The following is a 22,564-nucleotide window of genomic DNA, read 5'->3' as shown; positions in this document are numbered from 1 at the left end:
AATTACAACCAAACAAACAAAACACTGATATCCCATAACAAGATACAAAATTTTTTATTTCCAAATATATCCCTTTGTTTCCTATGGACAAATTGTCCTTGATAAATTAATCAAAACACACAACACAGATCTATTAAAATCGTCACTGGGGTCTCAAACAGGTCTCCACATGAAAAAAAGGACTGATTGTAATAGTATGTTTTTGTTTTAACAGCAAACATGGTAAAAAATGACTCAGGACTCTTCTGTGTTGTTAGCAATGCAGCTGAACTGATGTGGTGAAAAGCGTGCACAGTAGAGGGAGTCGAGAAGAATCCTGGGGGAAAGACTTCTTCACCATTTTGTCAATATTCTCACATTCTGCACAGAAACTCTCTTCAGGTTAATTTTACCTTTGTACCCCCTTCTGTTTTCCTTTAAAGTCTCCTTTCCACATGGCAGTGATTAGTGATTACAGTATAAACAACAGATATAAGGATAAAAAAAAAGAAACCCCAAAACCCCCCTCCACCTTTTTCCTTCCTTCAGTCTGTGCTCAGAGCTGGAAGCTGATTTTGAGCACAAGGACAAGGTTACAGGCCCCATGAGAGTGTGTCGACGGTGTCGCGTTACACTGCCGATGCCTCTGACAATATTGTGCCGTATTAATCATTGATCTGGTTGCTGGTGTTAATTTCAGTGCACTGGGGGATTAAGTTCACAGTGCTAGGGCCGATGAGACGCAGGCATTTTTTGGGGGCAATGAACGTGCCGCACAGAGGTTCTAGAAAAAAAAAGGTGCTCCGAGAGGACAAAAATCAACTACTGAATATAAAGGACGGGTCATAGGAGTGATTGAGAAAGATGAATGTTAAAGATGCTGACTGGTTTTGTGTTGAAGCTAAGATCCTGCCTGGAACCACATGTAACTTGAGTACATGGCGTTTTTCAATATAGAAAAAAATCACCAGTCTGCAACATTATGGCCCTTAGAGAAATAACAAGTGGCGATAAACAATCACAGCTGCTGTACACTGGGACTACATAATCAGTCAGATTACATAGTACACAGCAGAAAGCCACTGGACAAGCTGAGCAGCCCAAATTGACCATGTTTCGAATACTACAATAACATGTTTTTTCCCTTTATTATGAAAACTAGAAAAAAAAATGTTAGGAGTCCAGAAACTTCACTCTAAATGAGCCCTCCATGTTCATTTAGAGTGAAGCTCAGTTTATTATTTACGCTTTACTGAAGACTGGAGGAAACTGAAATAGAAATGACAGGTCAGAGGCGTTGCACCACACTTTCCCGTCTGAGTCAAGTTAGTTTTAGAGGAAGGGACGACGTCCCGTTGCCATTCAGTGTAAGGGGAAGGAAAAAAAAAATTGTCCTCCTGCACTTGTCCTCTGCTGTCCGCTGCAGAGAGAAATCTGGAGAAATGGAGGCGAGACGAAGACAGACAGAGAAAGAAAATATCCATTCGTCTAGCAGCGTCTGTGCCCTCTAGTTCGTCCGGAGCTGGTAATCTGCCAAGAGACGCAACAGCAGAGCATTAACGTGCAGCTTACTTCCCCTCAGTGCTCCTGCATATCACTACCACTTTATAATGGTGCCATTAAATCTCAAAACAAGGTGTACAGAATAATTACGATGCACGTGTGCACCCCCGGAGGTGTCACAAAAAAGATGAAGCAGAAGTATGCGAACATCCCATTTGCATATGTTATACGCTTTTGTTTTGACTCTTTTGAACTTCAACTTAAGGTAAATATCAGTGGCATAGAATACAGAGTGTGTGTTAACTGAACCATGCTCATATATGCTCATATATACATGCTCTCCTTCTCTCACCCCAACCGGTCGCAGCAGATGGCCGCCCCTCCCTGAGCCTGGTTCTGCCGGAGGTTTCTTCCTGTTAAAAGGGAGTTTTTCCTTCCCACTGTCGCCAAAGTGCTTGCTCATAGGGGGTCATATGATTGTTGGGCTTTTCTCTGTATCTATGAAGCACCTTGAGGCGACATTTGTTGTGATTTGGCGCTATATAAATAAAATTGAATTGAATTGAATTGAATTGAATATATATATATATATTAATTAAAAACAACAACAAAAAATCCTGACAACACAGCCTTTGAAGTTTCCCAGAGTTTGGCACATAATACTTAAAAGACGGTGAGTTAAATATCAACAACTCAGTGAAAGAGGTGAGTTTAGGGTGTTTCCAGGGGTCAGGGTGAGCACAGATATGTTGGTAATAGCAGCAAGAAAAAAGGGGGATTAAATATCTGCTTAACTAAAAGTAGATGGTTCATTTACAAAGTAAGAGTGGAGAAAGTAAGACAGGCAGGACCTAAGGAGGGAAGAGGGATATATTGGGTAAAGGATGTTGAAGATGGAGCTGCCCTGAAGGAGGAAGAGGAAGACCACAGAGAAGATTCTCTATGGATGTAGTGAAGGAGGACATGCAGAGGGTTGGGGTGACAGAGGAGGATGCTAGACAGAGGGTGAGACGGGGGCAGATGTGGTTCCACTGAAATAAAGCAGTCGTTTATGATATCAAGAACCGCATCTCCACTAAGTGATGTGTCATGTTAAACATCCAGCTAATGTGCATCATCACCTGATCAGTCAGATATTAGTGGTCATCACTTTGACTTACTGCTGTACAGTACAAGCAAATGCCTGTTCATCAATCATTAATGAGCCACTAGCTACAGTACACAGCATCAGGGTATTATTTAATCAGTGTGAGAGTGTCTGCCTGTAGTGTCGAGTGAAATGTGATCGCGCCCGTCTCCCTCTGTGTGCTGCTGATGTTAACAGTAAGAGAAAGGGAATAGCCATCTCCCCAAGTCACCCAAACTTCGTCCCCTTTCCCTCTCTAACTTGTTCTCATCTTTTCTCCTTTCGATCCCTCTCGCTTTCTCTCCTTTGCTTCTCTGCTGATGTTACAGCAAGGTGATCGTAACCTTGGCATTTGCCAAGTTGCCACCCTGGGAGCTTCCTGGCACCCTGTGGTATCATTCAACCTCTGCATCCCCTGACTCATCCCTGACAAAGCCAGGTAATGGATATGATTGATGTAATGCAGTCAGGTTCATTCCTGGGGCAGATAGCAGGTATGAAACTTGAAGATTTCTGGCGGTTGTCCAGCAGAGGTACTGGACTCCCATCTCCATATCATTACCATTTGCGTCCCCACTGAAACCCGTGAGCCTGTGTGGAGGACTTTGCTGCAGTCTCATCAATACAGTGCAGCTTTAAACTGACCTGTTCAAATGACAAGTGTGTGTTTGGGGCGAAGATGTGGCCTTTTATTTCAACGTGCTTTGCAGGTAACATCTCAGGTTAATGGGATGAAACAAGCTCAAAGCTGACAAACACTTCTTGGTCCTTGTCGCCCTTGTTGTCAGCAGTTGACGGATGTGGGTTCATTCCCAGGGCAGCAACTGAATCTCAAGATCCCAGGTGCTAACGTTGCTGCAGGAATTCGGCTGTTTCTGTTCAAAGTTGGACATTAAACACGCTACCTAAGCCTCGAAGAAGCAAGAAGGTTTCTATCCTTGGCAACCTGCATTTTGTCACTCTAAGCCCCTGATGACATGGCTCGTGGTGATAGAGCCAGGTAATAGATATGATAGATGCTATCCAGCTGGGTTCATTCGAGGGACACACACTGAATACTGATGCAGTAAGACCGATTGTGACTCTGATGTCTCTTGGGACTTTACTCCTCTGTCTTTCTAGGAACACCAACTTGGAATACAAAAAAAAGGTCAAAAATATGCACCGTGTAGTCTTCCGACACTTGAGGTTAATTGTCATGTTTTATGTGATGGTTTTTTCAAATTAGCTAATCTGTGGATGAGATGAGACACACAGTCCTGATGAAGCAAACTGTGTTTTTTCTTTTTTCCTCAAGCTTATAACGACCTTAAAAAACACGCTTTTCAGTTATCTTTATCTGAAACCTTAACCACCTGAGGTCCATGTTGTCACATGAGAACTCTTTTGAGAACAATTTCATAAAAACAAAAATGATTCTCGACATGATGACTACTTTGACCTGAGAAGATTATTACTTAATGAGAGAAATGCTAATTTTAAATCCAAGGGCTTTCAAACCACAGATGCAGACATTTGCATCTCTGTCACACATGAAAGATCAGCAGTTTCATCCTTCAAAAAGTATTTTTAAAATTCTCTTAAAACTTCATCAACCGTGCTGCCAAATCAGAGCAGCAGCATTTCCAGTTAAAAAGTGGTCCTAAGTGGCCAATCTGCAGTGTTTGTGTTTGTTTTTTAAGGGTGAGTTGTAATGAGTTCCATTTCCCTGCGTTATTTTCTCACCTCCACTTTGCGTGATGTAGCGCACCCATGGCAACGCCTGGTAACCACTCTTCTCTATGATCTTTAGGTAGCGCACCTGGGGGAACATTGGCATTTTAACTACAGTTATTTCACTCATTCAAACACATTATGAACCCTCATTTTCTTTAGTGGTTTGACATTAAATTTTACTATAAACAGACTGTGCGCTCAGGTAGGTTTCTGTCAGTTCATTTACAGCAGATATAAATGCCTTCTATCTAGCGAAAAACCACAGATCTCCACATTTTGACTGTTTTTTCTTCTCACTAACTGAAGAAATAAAAGAGATTCTGAAGAACTAAAAAATGTCTCATTTTTAATGGGTTGTAACAAAAGAGAGAAGGTAAAATTGAAACATGTGAACTCTAATGTAGTCAGGTAGAGCTCATTTATAAATGACCTAAATATCAAAGACGTTTGCCATTGGAATGTGAAGGTAGTTTTGCTCTATGGTTTAAATTCAACAAGGAGTGAATTGAGACAAAGTGTGTAAGGAGATCGTTGCCATAAACTTAAAAGATGACTTAATAAGTTATCCATTTAGTCCAGTAATGACTTTTACTTTACAGAATGCAGCTGTACAAGGAGGCAGTGAAGGCAAACGGTGCGTTGTCATCTCCTACCTGAATCCCAGACACAGTGAAATAGGGTATCTCAAAATTAACTGTGATTGGTCTCTTTGCCTCGAGCTCGTCGCTCTCCACGCTGGGCAGCCCAAAGTGTGCTCGCATCACGTACTCCTTACCCCCCTAGACACCCAAACAGAAAAGAGAAAAGGCCACAGAGCTGTTATTGGGTCTGTTAGGTAAACTCTTAAATTTAGGAGGATGCCATTTATAAAGCTCATGTCTCAAGGGGGCGTCCCATTCCAGTTAATACACACAGCCACACGAGGCAACTACCTTATCATATCAACATGAATCAGATATAGGTTTTTTTTAGGATTTAGCATATACTATATTAAACACATGCAAGTTTGTTCTCTGGTTCGACTTTCTTGAAGCCTCCTAATCACTTGGTTTATAATATAAACCACATAATATAATATAATTACTGTTGACTTTAACCTGGGTGTTCCTGTTCCACCCAAAGTCGACTAGGATTGGTTCCAGCTCCAGCCACCCGAGGACCTTTTTAAATAATAAGCAGCTCAAGCTAACGGTTGGATGGATTGATTTTAGAGTGATGAAGCAACAACTGGAGCATTCTTGCTCATTTGTTAAAAAATAAGAAAAAGAAAAAACAAAAACAAAAACTAATCTATTCTGCTTCACTAGTACTGTGCAAGTGAATTTCTTTTTTTCTGTCCAAGTAGCCTGGCAACAAAGGGAAAAAAACAACACAAGTGTCATTACAATTTTGAAACGCTGCTGTATGTGACATCACCTTTGTCCGCCTAAACCCTGCCCACATCGAACCGAAGAGAAGAGCTCAGGCAGAAGCCCAAACACAGAAACACTCTGCTTTAAAATAACTATTCTAACTGTGGCGGAAAATTGTGCATTCATGCAGCAACCCATCTGTCACAGGAAGAAGCTGATTAAGCATAATAATCATTTGGTAATGTCGTTTCTAAACTTCAATAAACCGACAAACCGAAATAACTGCAAACAAAAAAAAAAAAACCTCATTGTTGAACTGAATATGAAACATTTTTTCTTGTCATTATACGGTTGCTATGGGAAACCTTATCAGCTCTGCCCTCGCTTAAGGCTGATAAGAAATATCCAATAAATGATAAATATGTCAAAGATACATATACTCATGCTTATAAAATAGCTGAAGGCAAATTGACTTCTAAATGCTGCATAAACATTTCTGGTGTTTATAAAAACAGAGTCAGACGCAGCTGGGTGGAGCTCACAGCTGGTTGACTGTGGATGAGCGCTCTCTATAACCGCTTTCTGTTTGTTTCCTCAATCTAAACCTCGAGATTGGAGAGAATACGTCCTTTTACAGGGTACAAAGGTTGCGAGTGATGGAAAAATCCTCTGCACAGTCACACCGCAAGTTAGTCAACTATACTTTACAGCTGCAATTGCTAACCCTCCCTGACATATTAGATGTGTAATGAATAACAAAAGGGGATATCAAGACTTGACAGATAAAAGAACCTCAGCTTCAAGCCAGTTAAAACTTTCCTTTGAGGAGCCTACAGAGCAGAAACTGACACAAACTGAAAACAAAGTGGAAAATAGGGAGATAAGATGTGATTGTGTCTGGTTTTGTATGCTGGGAGGTTGGTGATAAAGTGATAAATGGCTGCTGTCTAATATTTGTCACAACACATCCTCATTTCTGACAGATATTCTGTTTCAGGATTATGTAGAAGTGCATCAAGCTGCTGCTGCTCTGCTTTCAAAGCATCACTTGGGAAAAGGGGAGCTTAAAAACCTCCATATATATATAGTGGATCCATAGTTGGTCCTGAGCCACTACATTTAAAGCAAAAGCAGAATTTGCACCATCTGCTGTACGTTTTGAAAAATGGACACACGTGTCTAACATAGATCAGTATATGAATTACAGTATAAACAGGAAGCACTCTCAGAACGCAAACCTCGGTCAAGGCAGCTCACTCTCTGGGCAGTATTTACTTTTAAGGGACTAATATTGGATTTTGTATGAATAAAAGAATAAATGGAAAACACTTTTCTGAAACAGCTAAAGAATGTCTGTCGTTTTCAGTCTATTTGATTTAATCTATTATTTATTGCTGCTTGTTGAGAAGCGCTATGCCTGTGAGTGTCTGTGAGAAAATATCAGTAATGACAACATGATATATTTTGTTTACAGGCCACACTAACAGGGAAAGATTTGATGTTCCACTGCACCACATTCTTCTCAGGCACCCACTTGGCGCTGCCTGTGCTGGTCTTGAACTTGGGTGAGTCAGCATCACTGGGCACCGGCACCAGAATGGACACGTTGTTGGCAGTGGAGCGGCTCTTAAACTGACTTTTAGCCTGCAGATGGTGTCAGAGAACAGAGTTCAAGCGTCATTAAAGATCTTTATAACAAAATTCAAATAAGACCATGCAATTATGCAACAGTGTTGTTACTTTGCATCACCACACTGCGAACAAACAGATGGCAAACAGCAATCCATTGAATGTGTCATAAATTATAGATCAGCTTTAGTGAAGGCACTAATGCACTTTAAACCCAGATAAGCATATGGTGCATTTTACTCTATGCGTGTGCATTCATATATTTGTGTGTCATTAATCGTTACCTTAACCTTGATCTCCACGCGGCTGTGAGAGAACTTCTCAATCACACTCTCAATCCATATGAGAGGCTTCACCTGTCAGAGAGCCAGAGGTCGGCGAGGGATTCAGAGAGTGGACACAAGGTCAGAAATGCACCGAGCGCACAATCGAGTGCATCGCTGCACACATCATAACAAGACAAACAGTGCTGAGGCTGTGCTTGTAGAAGGCTGTAAATAACATTCACACATCCAATCACTCTATCCTGGTTTTCAAAGACCCAGGGGAGTGTTTGTCTTGGTTTTAAAGTCTCATCATGCCATCTCGTAGTAACTGGAATAATTATTTTATCCAGGTTTCCTAACAGTATTTGTTTGTGCAGAAACAACTGGCTGAGCTGCCACCAACAGAAGTACTTCAACATTTTGAGTGAAAGGTGAGTGACAACAGAGGTGCCCCTAGCCACTAGCTACCTGCTAGGCATGACATCAGCTAGTCTGAGTTTTGTTTTTTTATTCTTGGTCCTTTTTAGAGCATCTTAATCAAAGTTAAATGTCAAATAATGTGGCCTGATGTGCTGCTAAGTGTACTGACATAACGTTTGTGGTTTGATATTTCTTTACCAATAATCACTATTTATCTGTGTATATGTAATACACCATTACTGTCTTATGGGTGCACCTTGCTAACAAAGCTAAAAAAAAAAAAGGTCACTCCAACAAGGCTTAAGGCTTCAACCCCACTGGGTAACATTGTGGAGGCTACATCTATTTTTTTTATAAATACAGTCAGCGACTCAGATACAGTAATGTCCATGCAAGTACACTAAAGGAGTGAAAGTTTTACTTCTTTATTGCAATTGACCAAAAAGAGCTGGGTAATGCTGTTTTTAAAATTGAGTCTTTTAAAGTGTTGGATGTTAACAACTTTACCAATTAACTATGACTGTGAAGATCAGTTATGAACAGGAAGCTTCACTATAAGTAGATAGCTTAATACAACAAAAATGAACATCAAAGAGTATAAAAACAATAAAATAAGACACTTTTTGGGTTGTCATGTCATTTGACCTAATGTGAAAAGAATGTGCTCTTTTGATAATGTTTATGTGTCCTCACTGTAGTGTTGAGGCGGTAGGACATGAGCTCGCTCTCGCCATCAGGGGGGATGAAGGAGATGGTGCGGTCGTTCTCAAAGCGTGACAGACGGACACACTGATGAAACTTCACATCCTCCAGCTCCACTGTCTTGCTCTTCTCTCCTGACACAAACACACACACAAAGATTGAGAGCTTTGTACACAGCCTTGGGGAAATCAAGGTCAAGGTAATGATGACTGACAAACATTCACTCCATCTCTCTCTCTCTCTCTCAGACAAACACACACTGAAAGCAGTGTGTTACCAGCTCACAGTGCCTTCTTCTCATCCTCCACTAAACAATTAGTTTTGCTGCTACACACAAGCACACAGTTTGTATTTAATACCTGCTGCCATCATCGCCCCCAAATGAAACTCACTGATTTCTGCAGACATTCAAGCGATATGAATGACTTCTGATATATTCACACCTGCACTGTACGCACTGCTGTTTTAGCTGTTTATAACAATTTATTTAGTATTTCAAATGTGACAATAATGCCTCCATGTATTCAGATTACTTTTTTTATGTAGCCAATTGCCCCCCAAAATATTAAATTCACAAAAGCAAAACCATTAAAAAAAATTCCCTGAATAGACTCGGCACAAAAACACTCAAAGTTAGACAAAAGCTGCTACCTAGAGTGAACACACTTGCACTGTTGCAGTAATCAGTTACACTGTAAGGGGAATCTCTTTCATGGCAGCCTCTGATGTCTGCTGGAGAACGCCTGATGCTCACCTCCGCTGTGGTTAATTGAGGGTGCAGAGTGGTGAAAAACCGCTGTAATGACTGTGGGCCTGTGAGCCTTCAGCTAAATCCTCCGTTCAATAGGGAGCTAAAGCTTCACCTGCTCAGAATGCAACCCCGGGACCAGCACCGAGGCCTGTCAGAGGGAATGTACCTGCCTGTGTGTGGATGTGCGTATTTGTGTATTCTGTGTGTATTCTTCTTCACTGTCCTCCCTCGTGAGTTGATGTTCGTGCATGTGTTTATCCATGCCCGTTTTGCAGATTTGTGTACTGCGCTTGTTTCTCTATTGATTTTGTGTGTGTCTGTGTGTGTGACATTTTATAATGTGTAAGTGGAGAAAGGTGGATGCCATGGAGAACCCAACACTCCTGGTCAAGAAAAAGCAGGAAACGCTTCCTGTTTGTGTCCTGCTATACCACTACCATAGACACACACACACACACACACACACACTTGTATGCAGCGTTATCAAGACAAGCAACGAAAGGTCATACAGGATACTGTCTGTCATTCCCTGGACCTCGGGGCCCAAAGAAGAGACAGGTGTGAGTACACATGCCAGAGGAGGATTGAAGATGCAGCAGTGTCCCCTGTGGTTCACCCTTACGGCCACTCTCAGCATGTCTTTAATGCACAGTAGTAGACAAGCGCAACCTAATCTGTTTTTCTGTCCACTGTCACACAGTGGGGGAAAAAAAAGGTTATAGTGAGAACTGATAAATGCCTAAAGCATCTTAATGGTGCTTCGAGTGGCCAAAGGAATATTTAATCGCCTTAAATGTGGAGATTGGTTAGTCTAATGTTTGATGTATATTATTGTAAACAACATACCTCTCCGTTTTTGATTGTCAGTTATAAACGTAAGCAATTAAAAGCTGTCACCTTGGGCATTTTTATGAGTCTTTGACATTTTGTGGAGAAACTGATTAACTAAGAAAATGATAAGAGTGCAAACTGATAACAACATAATTGTTAGTTGCATGCAAAGTAGCCTGCAGCTCATAATATGATTATATGGGCTGCTTTGAAAACATCTGTCATTTTTACCCAATCCACACAGTCTCAAAACCTAAAACTCCACTGACTTTAAACAAGCCATTGAGGCCACTGAGAGAGAGTTTTGAATTACTTAGAGAATATGCGAGCAGCTGTAGACATTCAAGGGATAGAAATGATTTTCTTTGCTTGCTTTCAGTCAGTAAATAACACAGGAGTGACTTGTGTTATGGTTATTTCAGCTCCGTGTGGTGACAGTTCTGGACTTCTGCCAGCGGAGGGCAGCATTAAATGATTTATACTTCCTCTTTCTTTCTTTTTTGGTCTGCATCAAGCTGTGACTAAAAAGTACAAACCAAGCAACTATGATAATCCAATGACTGGGAAATGATATGTAAAATGTAACTGCAGGAGATGAGAGTGCAAAACACTTTTTAATATTTAACATTCACCCTGAGTGTGTGTGTGTGTGTGTGTGTGTGTGTTTGCATCTGCCAGTGCGTTTGTTTGATCATTATTTCTGATCATTATTTCTGAGGATATGCTATTTCCCAGACTCCTACACACAGCAGGGGGATTGTGGGCTGCATAGGATAGCCGCGGACCCTCACCTTTCATCTGCAGGGCTGTAGCCCGGGGTGAGGATTAACGCAGAGGCAAAGAGGCTAGACAGTGAAGGAGCCTTTCCCCTTCACTAGAAACAGTAGGGGGGAAGGAAATGAAGGCAAAGCAGAGGAGGAAGAAGAGATGGAAGAGGAGGAGGAGGATGTGCAGGAGTAGGCGAGAAAAGATGTAGCAGTGGGAAACACCGGTGGAAAAATTGGTAGGCAGAGAGGGGGAGGTAGAGGTAGGAAGAGAGTTATGCATGGGATTTAGGCAGAAAGAGGAGCTAAAGCGTGAGGGTGAGTTCAAGGGGAGAGTGAAAAGCCAAAAGCTCAACCAGCACCAAACAAAGTAGAAAGTGTATCAAAAAGCAATAAAGCATTCTACTGATCGTTTAGAGGCTTACTGTCATTTCACAAGTTACAGAAAATAGAAACTACACCGATCAGGCAAAACATTATGACTACTGACATATAAAGTGAATAACACAGGTTATCTCTTCATCTTGGCACCTGTTAGTGGGTGGGGTATATTAAAGAGCAAGTAAACATTTTGTCCCCAAATCGATGTGGACAAAAAGCTGGAAAAATGGGCAAGTGTAAGTCTACAGCATGTCCAAAACAACAGCTCTTGTGGGCTGTTACTGGTCTGCAGTGGTCAGTATCTATCAAAGAGGTCCAAGGAAGGAACAGTGGTTGACCCACAACAGGGACATAGACGGCCAAGTTCAGTGATGCATGTGAGGAATGAAGGCTGGCCCGTGTACAACTGTAGCTCAAATTACTGCAAATGTCAATTCTAATAGAAAAGTGTTAGACCACCGATGAAAGCAGGATAGCACGCCCTGCCTCAAAGCAAAAATGGTTTAGGAATGGTTCAAGGAGTACAACAGCAAGTTTGAGGTGTTGACTTGGCCTCCAAATTCCCCAGATCTCATTCCAGTCAAGCATCTGTGGGGATGTGCTTGAAAAACAAGTCTGATCCACCTTGCAGCTTACAGGACTTAAAGGATGTGTTGGTAACATCTTGGTGGCAGATCCCACAGCACACCTTCAGGGGATGTTTTGGCAGCAAAAGGGGGAGCAACACAATATTAGGCGTGCATAATGCTATGCCTGATCGGTACATAATAATGTTTAAAAGTTACTGTAAACACATGCAGGTCCAGCTCCAATTAAATTTCCCTCACTGACTTCAAGCGTTACAACCCTTATGTGTGCTGGATGTTGTTTTTAAATGTATAATACTGAGATAAATCCACAGAAATACAGGGATTCTGATCATTTTTCATTCTGTCAGCTGCCTGCATGAGTGTTCAGCTCTGTAATAAAGGCTTCTAGTGACACAAATGGCTGTGGGTGACTGTTACTTACTGCCTGTGAGCTCAAACAGCACTTTGTCATTGAGGCCCAGTCGAAGTTCAGGCATCCCTGACAGGACCACTTTGAGCTTGATGCTACCCACTATTTCACTGCGCAGGACACTGCCACTGGCACTCACCTACAGAGAAAAAAACAAATTTAACATTAGTTTGTTTAGATTCTGTGAATACATAAGCTACACAGTCAAATCTACCCCTTGCAGCTGTGAAAGCTCAGTCTGATGATTACAATCTTTTCTTGAACCAAATACATATTTGTTATTTGAAGAATTACACTTTTCAGATATGTAGTTCTCAGAAGAAGAAAGCAACAAACCAATCAACCTAACCATTCAGAGGATGCACACAGTCTGAGGGACAAAACTGAAAGTCTTTTAGCATGCAGTGTAAGAACTGTAAGTAAAACACTGGTGAGGAAGACTAAAAAAAAAAAAAATTGGGGTGCTAGTTTCACTCATTGGGTGAGGAGGCAACCATTTACCACATGGCTAAAACCCAGCAGCCTGGGTGTGAGTCCAACCCACAGCCCTGTGCTGTGTCTTCTCCTGCTCTACTCCTTACTACTTCAATAAAGGAGAAAATACCTCAAAATAAAAAAATAAAGAAATAAAACTCTGTCAACATAAAAAAAAGTCCCTGTTCACAGAGAAGGAAGCGGTTACTGGTTTTTACACCCGTGTAGTGGTTGAACACCTCCACCAAATTAGTTTCCATGACTCATAACTGCAGTTGTAACTTGATTGTCCTTGAGGTGTTGCCTCAAACACGAGGCACATGAGAGAAGATCTGATTCTTTTGTGCATTTGAAGACGCAGCATGTTCACGTATTCAAACGTGTTCGTCTTTTGCTGCAGGAAATCTTAGACCTTAATAAAAATAGAAGTTCTTCTAATTGGGTCATGAAGCCTGACAACGTCACATTTGCACATCGTGGTATTACTGTCCATTTAAGCCCGGTGGGGGTGGGGGGAATGTAATAACTGTAAAGAAAGGGAAAATTACAACGTAATGAAATATTTTGGATGTTAGCATTTCCATACTTTTAGTTAAGAAAAGTGTTTTCCACCAAGTATTTACTGAAATAAAGCAGGTGGGCATTTGAACCTTTCTATTTTCCAGCAGTTAGACCACAAATTAACTAAAAATGCTGTACAGTCATCTCACTCACAAGAAACATAGTGTGTGTCTTGTCCTGAGGTATTTTGTCTGCTTGATTTACTGAGTAACCTTAGAAATAAACTGAGTCATTCAAAGAAAACACAACTAAAATATTTCACTGGAACAGAATGGATGATTATTGATGCAGAGACAATTTACTCAGCGATTCAATTCAAGGAAAGATCATTTTAGCACTAACGCACATCCACTTAGCCTCAAGGAAGCCATCTATTTGAACCGCTTGAGAAAGTCCAGCGATTTTAGACAATGGATTTAAAAAACGGATAATGGTGTTTGAACAATGTACGAACTGATAGTGAAATTAAAATGAGAGTCATGTGTTTTCTATTATGTTAGTTTACTTCCTGTAATTGAATTCAATGGTGAAAAAATATATATAAATTCTAATGAAAAACAGCCATATTATGTACATTAAATTTGTTTTGATGACACCATGGTCACCGCATGGCTGGAAATGAACATTCTTCCTGTACAGCTCTTTATGATGTTGTGATATTGACTCACCAGAAGATTTACCGACTCTATAACATCCATAAACACTTCATTCTTTCTGTACTTGATGCCCTCTGACCGCCAGGACACAGCATTGGTGACGGTGGCAGGGGGTCGCGGTGCCCCGACCTCTAATTTATGGCCCTGCTGTGTAATGTACCTGAAGGAGACAAAGACAGAGAGAAGCTCAAGTTGTGTTCAAAGGCAGTCTGTAATCCTGCTGAGTAGGACACCTGAAAACCCATGCACATCATTCATCAAGCTAGTTTGAAAACTAATGATCGCAGCCTTCATGAAGGTGTCTGGGAAAGAAGCAGCACTTTCTAATTTTGGAGGAGTACCATGATAAACTGCAGCAGGCTGAAATTATAATTTAATCTCCTCATCTCCTCTAAAGACTGACAGCTTCTCAGAGTCCTAAGAACAACAGTGAGATCCTTAACGCAAAGATATCTAAATGGAAAATGGCAACAAACAGCGTGTTTATCTAGCAACATGAACCGAATCTCTCTTGAGGAACGTTTCTACGCTTTGCATTAATTGCACCCCACGACTTTAAAAAAAATGAGTTACCCAAGCGTGGATAAATTAAAGGAGCTTTGTATTTGTGCTGTACGAAGATTATTCATGAACGTAATTAGAAAACAGATTTACATAAATCAATTGGGGCTGTAGCCACGGATAATAATGCGATACATGCATTTGTTTACACCAGACTAAACAATGACATATTGGCTGGGTGAATACGAACCAACAAATCGAGTGTCTACTGGGCCATGAGGAAAGACTGGGACAGCTGATTCAAAGGAACCGAACCTGCAGCGTGTAACGCATCTTGAAGCAAGTTTGTCAGTTTTCTTTGATTTGTTGAGGCTTCTCTGTAGCTTGCAACTGTGTTAGGATGCACTGACAGAAATAATGGAGGTTAGAGGCCTTTTATTGACACAATTTAGGACAATTCTGATGGACAAAAGATGATCAGTTACTGGCTGAAGTAAAGCCTTTAAAGTTGGATTCATGCTTCGGCTCAGTTATATATACATACTCTGTTTTCAGCTCTAGTTTTAATGCCACCAACCAACTCTTTAGCTGCTGCTGCATTCTGCAGATAATCAGTCAGCTCTTTGGTACTGAAAGTTAAATTAGAGTCTTAAGACAGAGATCTTGTCTACGGAAATGAGCCACCCTCTGCTTACTAAGACCGGCCAAGCCGAATCAAAACCTCAGATGTGAAACCAAAACAATGTGCTAAAAAACACTAAAAATGCTCAATACTAAGAGAGAATTATGGCACTTGGGTGATATTATTCAGGATATACAGACACAGAAAACTTCTTTCCCATTAAACACATACATTTACATAATTTAAGTGGTAGGCTGATGACAAAAATATTTAATGGTGCAACTTCTGAAAAATGTCAACAATGTACATATTCTGCTCTAAATTAGGTCTAATATTAACTGTACTAAGAACAAATCAATAAACTCATTATACATTTTAACATGTAACTATTCTGCCTCTACTCGAGAACAGAGCATGGCATTACCTCATCGCTCTTAACCAAGCTGTAAAGCTTTGTTTCACCGGTCCTCTTCAACTCCAGGGATGTATAATGACTTGTCATGAGAATAAGAGGGAGCTGCACTATGATAAACATCATGTGACCAGGCCTCTTTTACCTCTTCCCCCCATCACTGTTTACTTCTCAGTGGCCTCATTCCCACTGCAGAGCTGTCTGGATATTTCTGCCTCCCAATTATTTCCCCCCAGAATATGAAGTGTAAACAGTTATTCCAGCTGAAGGGTTATTAATCATTTTTGTATTGTATGTATTTAGATATATGTTAGTGTCTGAGTATGTTATTATTCACAATGATTAAATGCTGGTACTTGGCAGGAGAAATTGAAATTAGAGTTCATCGTACTTTGAAAAAGTATCAGCTTAAATTGAATTTAATCAGTTTCTTTGACATTGGCACAAAAAAGACAGACTGACAGTGATCCAAAGTGCACTCTCTGAAGCAGCCGCTTATCTCCACCCTCTGAGTTCATTACTCTGACACTTTCTCCTCCCCTCTGTCTCCTCCTCCGTTTAGCCGTCTCTCATCTTTTCATTCTCCCACTCAGGCCTTCAAGCTTTCCTTAGATAAAACCACATATCAATGACCTGAATGCTCCAGGTGCATTTCCAAACCTCAAAAATCCCTATTTGCTGAAAATGAGAATCTCTAAAGCAGGTATGCAATGTTTATCATTTCACCTTTCATACTTTTCAGGAATATATTGAAGGTAACCTGTATTATTAGAGCCATCTAAGCCACTGATCCAACCACTCAACAGTACTGGGCAGCATGGTGGTGTGGTAGTTGGCACTGTCCCCCCACAGAATAACGCTTACAGGTTTTAATCTCCTGATTGGCTCAGCTTCCTACCATAGTCCAAAGAGACACATGCTAGGTTGACTGGTGAATTTAAATTGGCTGTGGGTGTGAGCTGTATGAATGCACAGCATCAGTGAAGAGTTAAAAAGAAATGTGACTTCAGTACGATGTTCTATAAGTGCAGGTACATCAAATCGCTGGGCATAATGTGTTACACTGTAACTACTTAAAGTACTAAACACTACTTTAATCTAATGAGCTCATTCTGAAAATCAATCATTTAGTTTAGTTTTGTTTTTGTGATTTTGGGTTTTTTTTTTCCTAATATCCATTTAAATAATTTAAATAATAAATTCCAAAATAATCCATTTCTGTTAAATATTGTATTATATTGGCCTTTTCATTTTGTTTTCAATAAAACAAATGAAATAAAAAGTCCCTAATGTGCTAGCAATGTTTCTGTCTCTGGCCCTCACAGCTGCTTACTAGCAGAGAAGATCCCCTTGACACTGAAAGTATTCACATTGTGTGTATATGGATAATAATACTTCATACTGTCACGTTTGTTAACACAAAAGTGCTCCAACAAGTTGCTTTTGTCACGTATCACTGTAAAGTAACAGACTAATGTTAATGGCAGTAATCTTGTAAGGAGACATGTTACTTCTAAAGGCTAACGTATAAAAATACTGTCCAGAAAATTAACTTTTTAAAAAGATGTTCTTCAAGCCTGCAATAAACACTTTTTTCTTAGCATCAAGGAGACAATATTGCTTAAATGTAGTATTTTTTTATTACACAAAATGCCATCTAAAATATTTCCCCTTTTTTAGCAGACAACACCAAAAAAAAGGACAAAAATAAACAAAACTTGCTGTGAAGCCTCCAAAACTGAAGGATTTGCTTGGCAGCTCTCTGTGCTAAGTCTTACTATTCTTATTATAAAACTATTTAACTACGATTGTTCTAAACATACTTGGCTGTGAGATTGTGTGATTTCTAACTGTGTGAAATCCTGCTAAGCAAAAAGAGTCGTGCTTTTGCTTAAAATCAAAATTTTCTATCTAATCTCATCCACAAAATGTGCCAAATAAACAAGTTTTGGATTGATTGACGGATTGAGGCGGAAGATTTTTCTGTGTTTTCTGCCCTAGTTCCTCCAACCTAGCGGGTCTTGAATGCATGCTGACATGTAGGAAAGTCTGTAAGTGCTGAGAGATGAAAGGCGGCGACAAGTGGGTTTGGGGTTGACGCCGGATTGTTTTGCTGCTTTGCTGTTTGTTCTGTTTTGCCCTGATTCTCCTCAGAAATGCTAATGAAAGGGTCTGGAAGCTGATTTGGCAGCAAACTGACGGATTAGCATAACAATAGCAGTCAAAGGAAACATACACACGTACACACAGACACGCCTACACGCTGATGAAGATTTCTACTTATGTGCACACATGAACTCGCTCACGTGCATGCGCAACCCTCCAGTCACACTTGCATCCACCCACACAGACACACAGTTATACTCTTGCCAGGTAGATAGTGTTAAAATGTGAGAGAAGAGCAGTGTTGGGGGCATGAAAAGGTCAGAGAACTGAAGTAGCCTGCAGACAGAGAGACAGAACGTGTGTGTGTGTGTGTGTGTGTGTCAGAGAAAGAGAGAGAAAGAGAGAGTGTGTGAGAGACAACAATTGTGTGGCTCCTTGGGGAAGAGAAGAGAAGAGCAGGGATTTCTGTCTGAGTGTCTTGAGTGTGTCCAGCTGATGGTGTCATTGTGTGTGAGTGCCAACAGGAGCCTGGTAATTATCAGCAGTACTCAGACGCTCAGACACTCATACGCACGCACGGGCGCGCTCGCACACACACACACACACACACGGAACCAAAACCAAACCTCTGTGAAAAAAACCACATTAAATTAAACATCAGTCATGTATTACTACACATAAAACATGATTCCGATAAAGCACCCTGTAAATAAAGATGGTGACAAATTGTTACAGCAGCAGCTAATAGCAATAACAAGAAAAAGACAAAGAAATTGCGTGCACAATATATTCACAGCAAAATAAAATAATCAAATAAAATGTACACACTAACAGCCTATGTGCCTGTGGTGCTGTGGGCTTCAGAGTGAATGTTGATCCTTCTCCTGGAAACAAAAGTCTCTCTGTGGAGCCATGAGGAGGGTAAAAGCAAAACAACCCTGTGTACAGCTCAAACACAAAGCACGAGTGGTCCAAAGAATAGCAGTGGCTTCACTTCATTTCACTCAGTGTATAAAGCTGAGCCATTCATTACAATTTTAGTCACCAGTTGTGCTCAGTTGAATGAGAAGGAAAAAAATGGCCTAGAGCACTTCAAACAGAATCATCATTTGCTCTCATTCCCTATCTCCCGCTAACTTGCACCATGAAATATGAAGCTGTTACCTCGCTGAAAAACTCCTGTTTTGTTCCCTGATGGATGATACAGGTACCACTTGAGTTAATGTGGTTACATTAAAACCAGACAGGAATGCAGCAATTATGGCCTTTGAGAGTTTGTAACTTTCACCTCATCAGCCTGATTAGTGTTCATTTTAAATGCCATGCTGTTTCACCGTTTGTCCAATATGAAATCACCAAAGCAATTTCTACAAGCCCTCTTTTACGTCCACCGCACAGAGTGTAAGTTTTGCCACTGGGTGTCTCTCTGAGAAAATATCAAAAGACAGAGTTTGATGGTGTTGCAATGAGAAAGGTAATGTATTAAAGTTTTATTACTGTCGCGTTTGGCCATTCATGATGTCTTTTTTTTCCTTTTTCTTTTAATGAAAGGTTAGCTAATACTTTCAAAATAGTTTAAACACAAATATCAAAGAAATATACCGAACCATGCAAAAATCTTTATTCACCACTCATTTCTTTATATTTTACCTCCAAGGAGCTTTCTCTTTTGCAATAGCCCTTCAAGGGTTTCTGAGGGTTTTTCTTTGGACATTGGCTGCTTTTTCACTCATTTTTAGTTCAGACGTGGACATTTTTGGAATGTTTTTTTTTTTCTTTTGCACATAACTCAGTTGATGAACCAGTGTTTTGTCTTAATATTAGAGATGGCACGATGCCACTTTTTTATGTCTGATACCGATATCATAAATTTGGATATCTGCCGATACCGATATGAATCCGATATAGTGTATTTTTTAATCAATAAAACTGTTTTTTTTATAAATATGTTGCTACATTTTGTATAAGTTCATGCTCAAGTTTTAAAAAACAAAACTAAAGCTATTCTGTTATACTTGTATGTAAAAACTACACTGCACCCAAAATATTTTATAGTTCAGCAAAACTGATCCATCTAATAAACTTAAAGCTGCACCATCATCAATATTCTGGTATCTTAAAGAGTACTTAGCAGAAATATTAAACAACCTAACTAATAGGTTTGCCAACTCCCAGCAAAAATATTAGGCAACCACCCCCCACCCTCCACCTCACAATGCTTAATCGACATAATCAACTTTAATTTAATGCACATGTAAAACAAATGCACAGAAATTAATTATTTTTCTACAATATTTATATAGATTCAACATCTTTCTACAACAGAATTGCAGACTGCACAGATGGTACCTTCCCAAAGGAAAAAGTACTATAGCTTACTAGGGTGTATATTAGACTTTATAGTTACTATATACAATAATGGATTTCTATACATTTAATCAGAGGACCACTTTGGTTGTGTTTATTAAAAGTTCATCATTTTAAATGAAATAACAAAGAAAAGTATTTTTTGTGCCTCCCTTTTCCTGTTAATGCCCTACCTGGCCCCCTGGCAAAACTTTGCTAGACCCGCTCCTGCACAGTTACCATCTGTCAGCTACACAAAAAAGGATCCTGGTGTTATTTGTCTCTCAGAAACAGTTCATAGCTTCCCTTCCACTCATTCATGTCACATAACAGGTAAGCCTGTTTGTCCATCACTGTTCAGCTGATGATTCAGTAAGGACATCTCCTGGTTTCATATTCATGTTTCCCTCTCATCACATATCCAAACGGATATCATGACCAGCAGCTTTTACAGCCGTGGCTCCAGCAAACATCAGCTGATACTAGAAATTAATATTAAATCAAGTCTAACAGCAGCTTATCAAGCAGCTGTTCTTTATCTGCTGGTCTCCTCTTTCTGGTGCAATGTGGGCGATAAACAAACAAGTAAGACGGGACTTGTGACAGAAAAGATCATTGATCAGTTCCATGATTGAAGTAGCAACAGGGGAGGGAGGGGGGAGAGAATGAGAGAAGAAGAGGCAGCTGTGCAGCAAAGACAGAATAACTCCAGCCTTTTTTTGTGCCTTTTTTTCATTCTAGCTGAAGTATGGGACAAATCGCTTCCTTTTCGCCTCAATATGTAACTCCGATGGCCAGTCCAGCTGTGACTCCATATATCAGTTGTTATGCTTAAAGTGGAAATACTATGCAAACATTCAGAGATGCACTTACACACTTTACTTCTCTGGGATAGTTTTCTCTGAGATGGAATGCCGCGGTTTGGAAGCACGTAGCGAGGCTCCAAATGCTCCACCAGACCACGACATGTCTCGCAGACAACAGCCGCTCTATCACGTGACACATACTGCTCCGATGCGCTGAGCTGGGTTACGCCAAGTAGCGCGTTTTGTGAGGTTATTTTGTGATACTTCGGATCGGATTACATTTTTTATTTCTCTCCTATATCCGATCCAGTAATTTAGGTCAGTATTGGATCGATACCGATACGTGTTATCGGATCGGTACTTTACAAAGACTCCATTTAAATTTGGTAACACTTTGTTACCAGCAACCTGTCGCAAAAACACATAATTTGCTCCCATTTCTCCAGTTGAATCTAGAACAAATACCAAAGATAACACAGTTTGACAGGCATAAAATGGTATCTTTGCACCAACAAGGTGATTCCCAAAGAACCACGTGCCAAAAACCTGGTATGTCTTGCCATGGTATGCAGCATTACCTCAAAAAATGTGAGGAAATTGGATAAGTGGAGGACAAAACAAGAAGTGGCAGGAAAAAAATTTAATAAAAATATCTTCACCAGACATGCCATGTCCTTAGGAAATATGAAATTCAGCAAAGACCTGAAACTGGAACTGAGAGATGAACTACTACTGTCCACTGTAGCCTCAATGGAAGAGTGGCTGCCAAGAAGCCATTTTTAAGGAAGCGAAACAGGGAATAAAGGCCGATGTATGCCAAATTACTCAAGTACTGGGCTGAAAATCAGCGACAACTGGTCTAATGAAGTGATAATCCAGATGTAAAATTCTTGGTTTAAATTTTTATCGGAATGTACAGAGGAGGACAAGAGATACTACTGTGTCTACAGTTGTCTGTAAGAAACAGTGGAGGCTCTGACATGGTTTGGGAAAGCATTTCAGTCAGTGGTGTTGGAGAGCTTGTCAGATTTTGCCATGCAATGCCATCGGAAGTTTAATTTTCAGCACAATATTTTCAACAAAAGGCAGCCAACATCTACAGAAGAGCTTTGAATGTCCTTCAAGAAGCATGAGAACTATTCCTGAAAAATACCTAAAGAAATGACTACAAAGCTGCTTAAGAGAGTTCAGGCTGTGTAGAAGAATAAAGGTGGTCATACACAGAGATGGGTAACGCGTTACTGTAATCTGATTACTTTTTAAAGTAACGAGTAAAGTAAGGGATTACTATTGCAAAAACGGTAATTAGATTAGCGTTACTTTCCTGTAGGAACGCTGCGTTACTGCGTTACTAAAACCGTGATTTTTTTTTTGCGAGAATGTCTCATGACAATGACGTAAGCGAGTGCGACGTTCGTAACAACAGCTGTGCGCAGCTCAACAATGAATAATATATCGAGTACGGGAGAGAGTATGAGCGTGCAGCGTTTAAAGCGTGGAAGTACTGACCTTACTTTACGTTTGATTCCATAAAAAGTGACAAAAACATTAGTGTCCGTTGTGCGTGGGAAGAAAACTTCTTTTTACAGCGAAAAAAAACCCTAAACAAGCACCGAGTGCGCTGCGACCTAATGGGAAATTCACAGAGAAACTCGCAGATT

The 22,564-nt window shown here is 40.3% G+C and overlaps 1 protein-coding gene across 2 annotated transcripts in view; it reads right to left on the bottom strand.

Annotated features, from left to right (window-relative positions):
• Positions 1 to 37: 37 nt before the first annotated feature.
• The window catches only part of ap1m3 (adaptor related protein complex 1 subunit mu 3), a 34,554-nt gene continuing 12,027 nt past the window's right edge, over positions 38 to 22,564 (bottom strand). Inside the window, exons 5-12 of one of the 2 annotated variants that reach the window (XM_006804001.3) lie at positions 14,123 to 14,270; positions 12,432 to 12,558; positions 8,685 to 8,827; positions 7,590 to 7,661; positions 7,162 to 7,320; positions 4,978 to 5,103; positions 4,334 to 4,409; positions 38 to 1,509 (exon numbers count right to left, since the gene is read on the bottom strand). In XM_006804001.3, coding sequence (XP_006804064.2) covers positions 1,487 to 1,509; positions 4,334 to 4,409; positions 4,978 to 5,103; positions 7,162 to 7,320; positions 7,590 to 7,661; positions 8,685 to 8,827; positions 12,432 to 12,558; positions 14,123 to 14,270 — 874 coding nt within the window. In that variant the 3' untranslated portion in view covers positions 38 to 1,486. Of the gene's footprint in view, positions 1,510 to 4,250; positions 4,410 to 4,977; positions 5,104 to 7,161; positions 7,321 to 7,589; positions 7,662 to 8,684; positions 8,828 to 12,431; positions 12,559 to 14,122; positions 14,271 to 22,564 lie in introns of those variants that run through there. The other variant, XM_087830827.1, reaches the window with a different exon arrangement.

The sequence above is a fragment of the Neolamprologus brichardi genome, chromosome 17, assembly GCF_056152115.1.
Source record: "Neolamprologus brichardi isolate AB-2024 chromosome 17, ASM5615211v1, whole genome shotgun sequence".
NCBI lineage: Eukaryota > Metazoa > Chordata > Actinopteri > Cichliformes > Cichlidae > Neolamprologus > Neolamprologus brichardi.
This window is presented reverse-complemented; position numbering and strand designations above follow the sequence as displayed.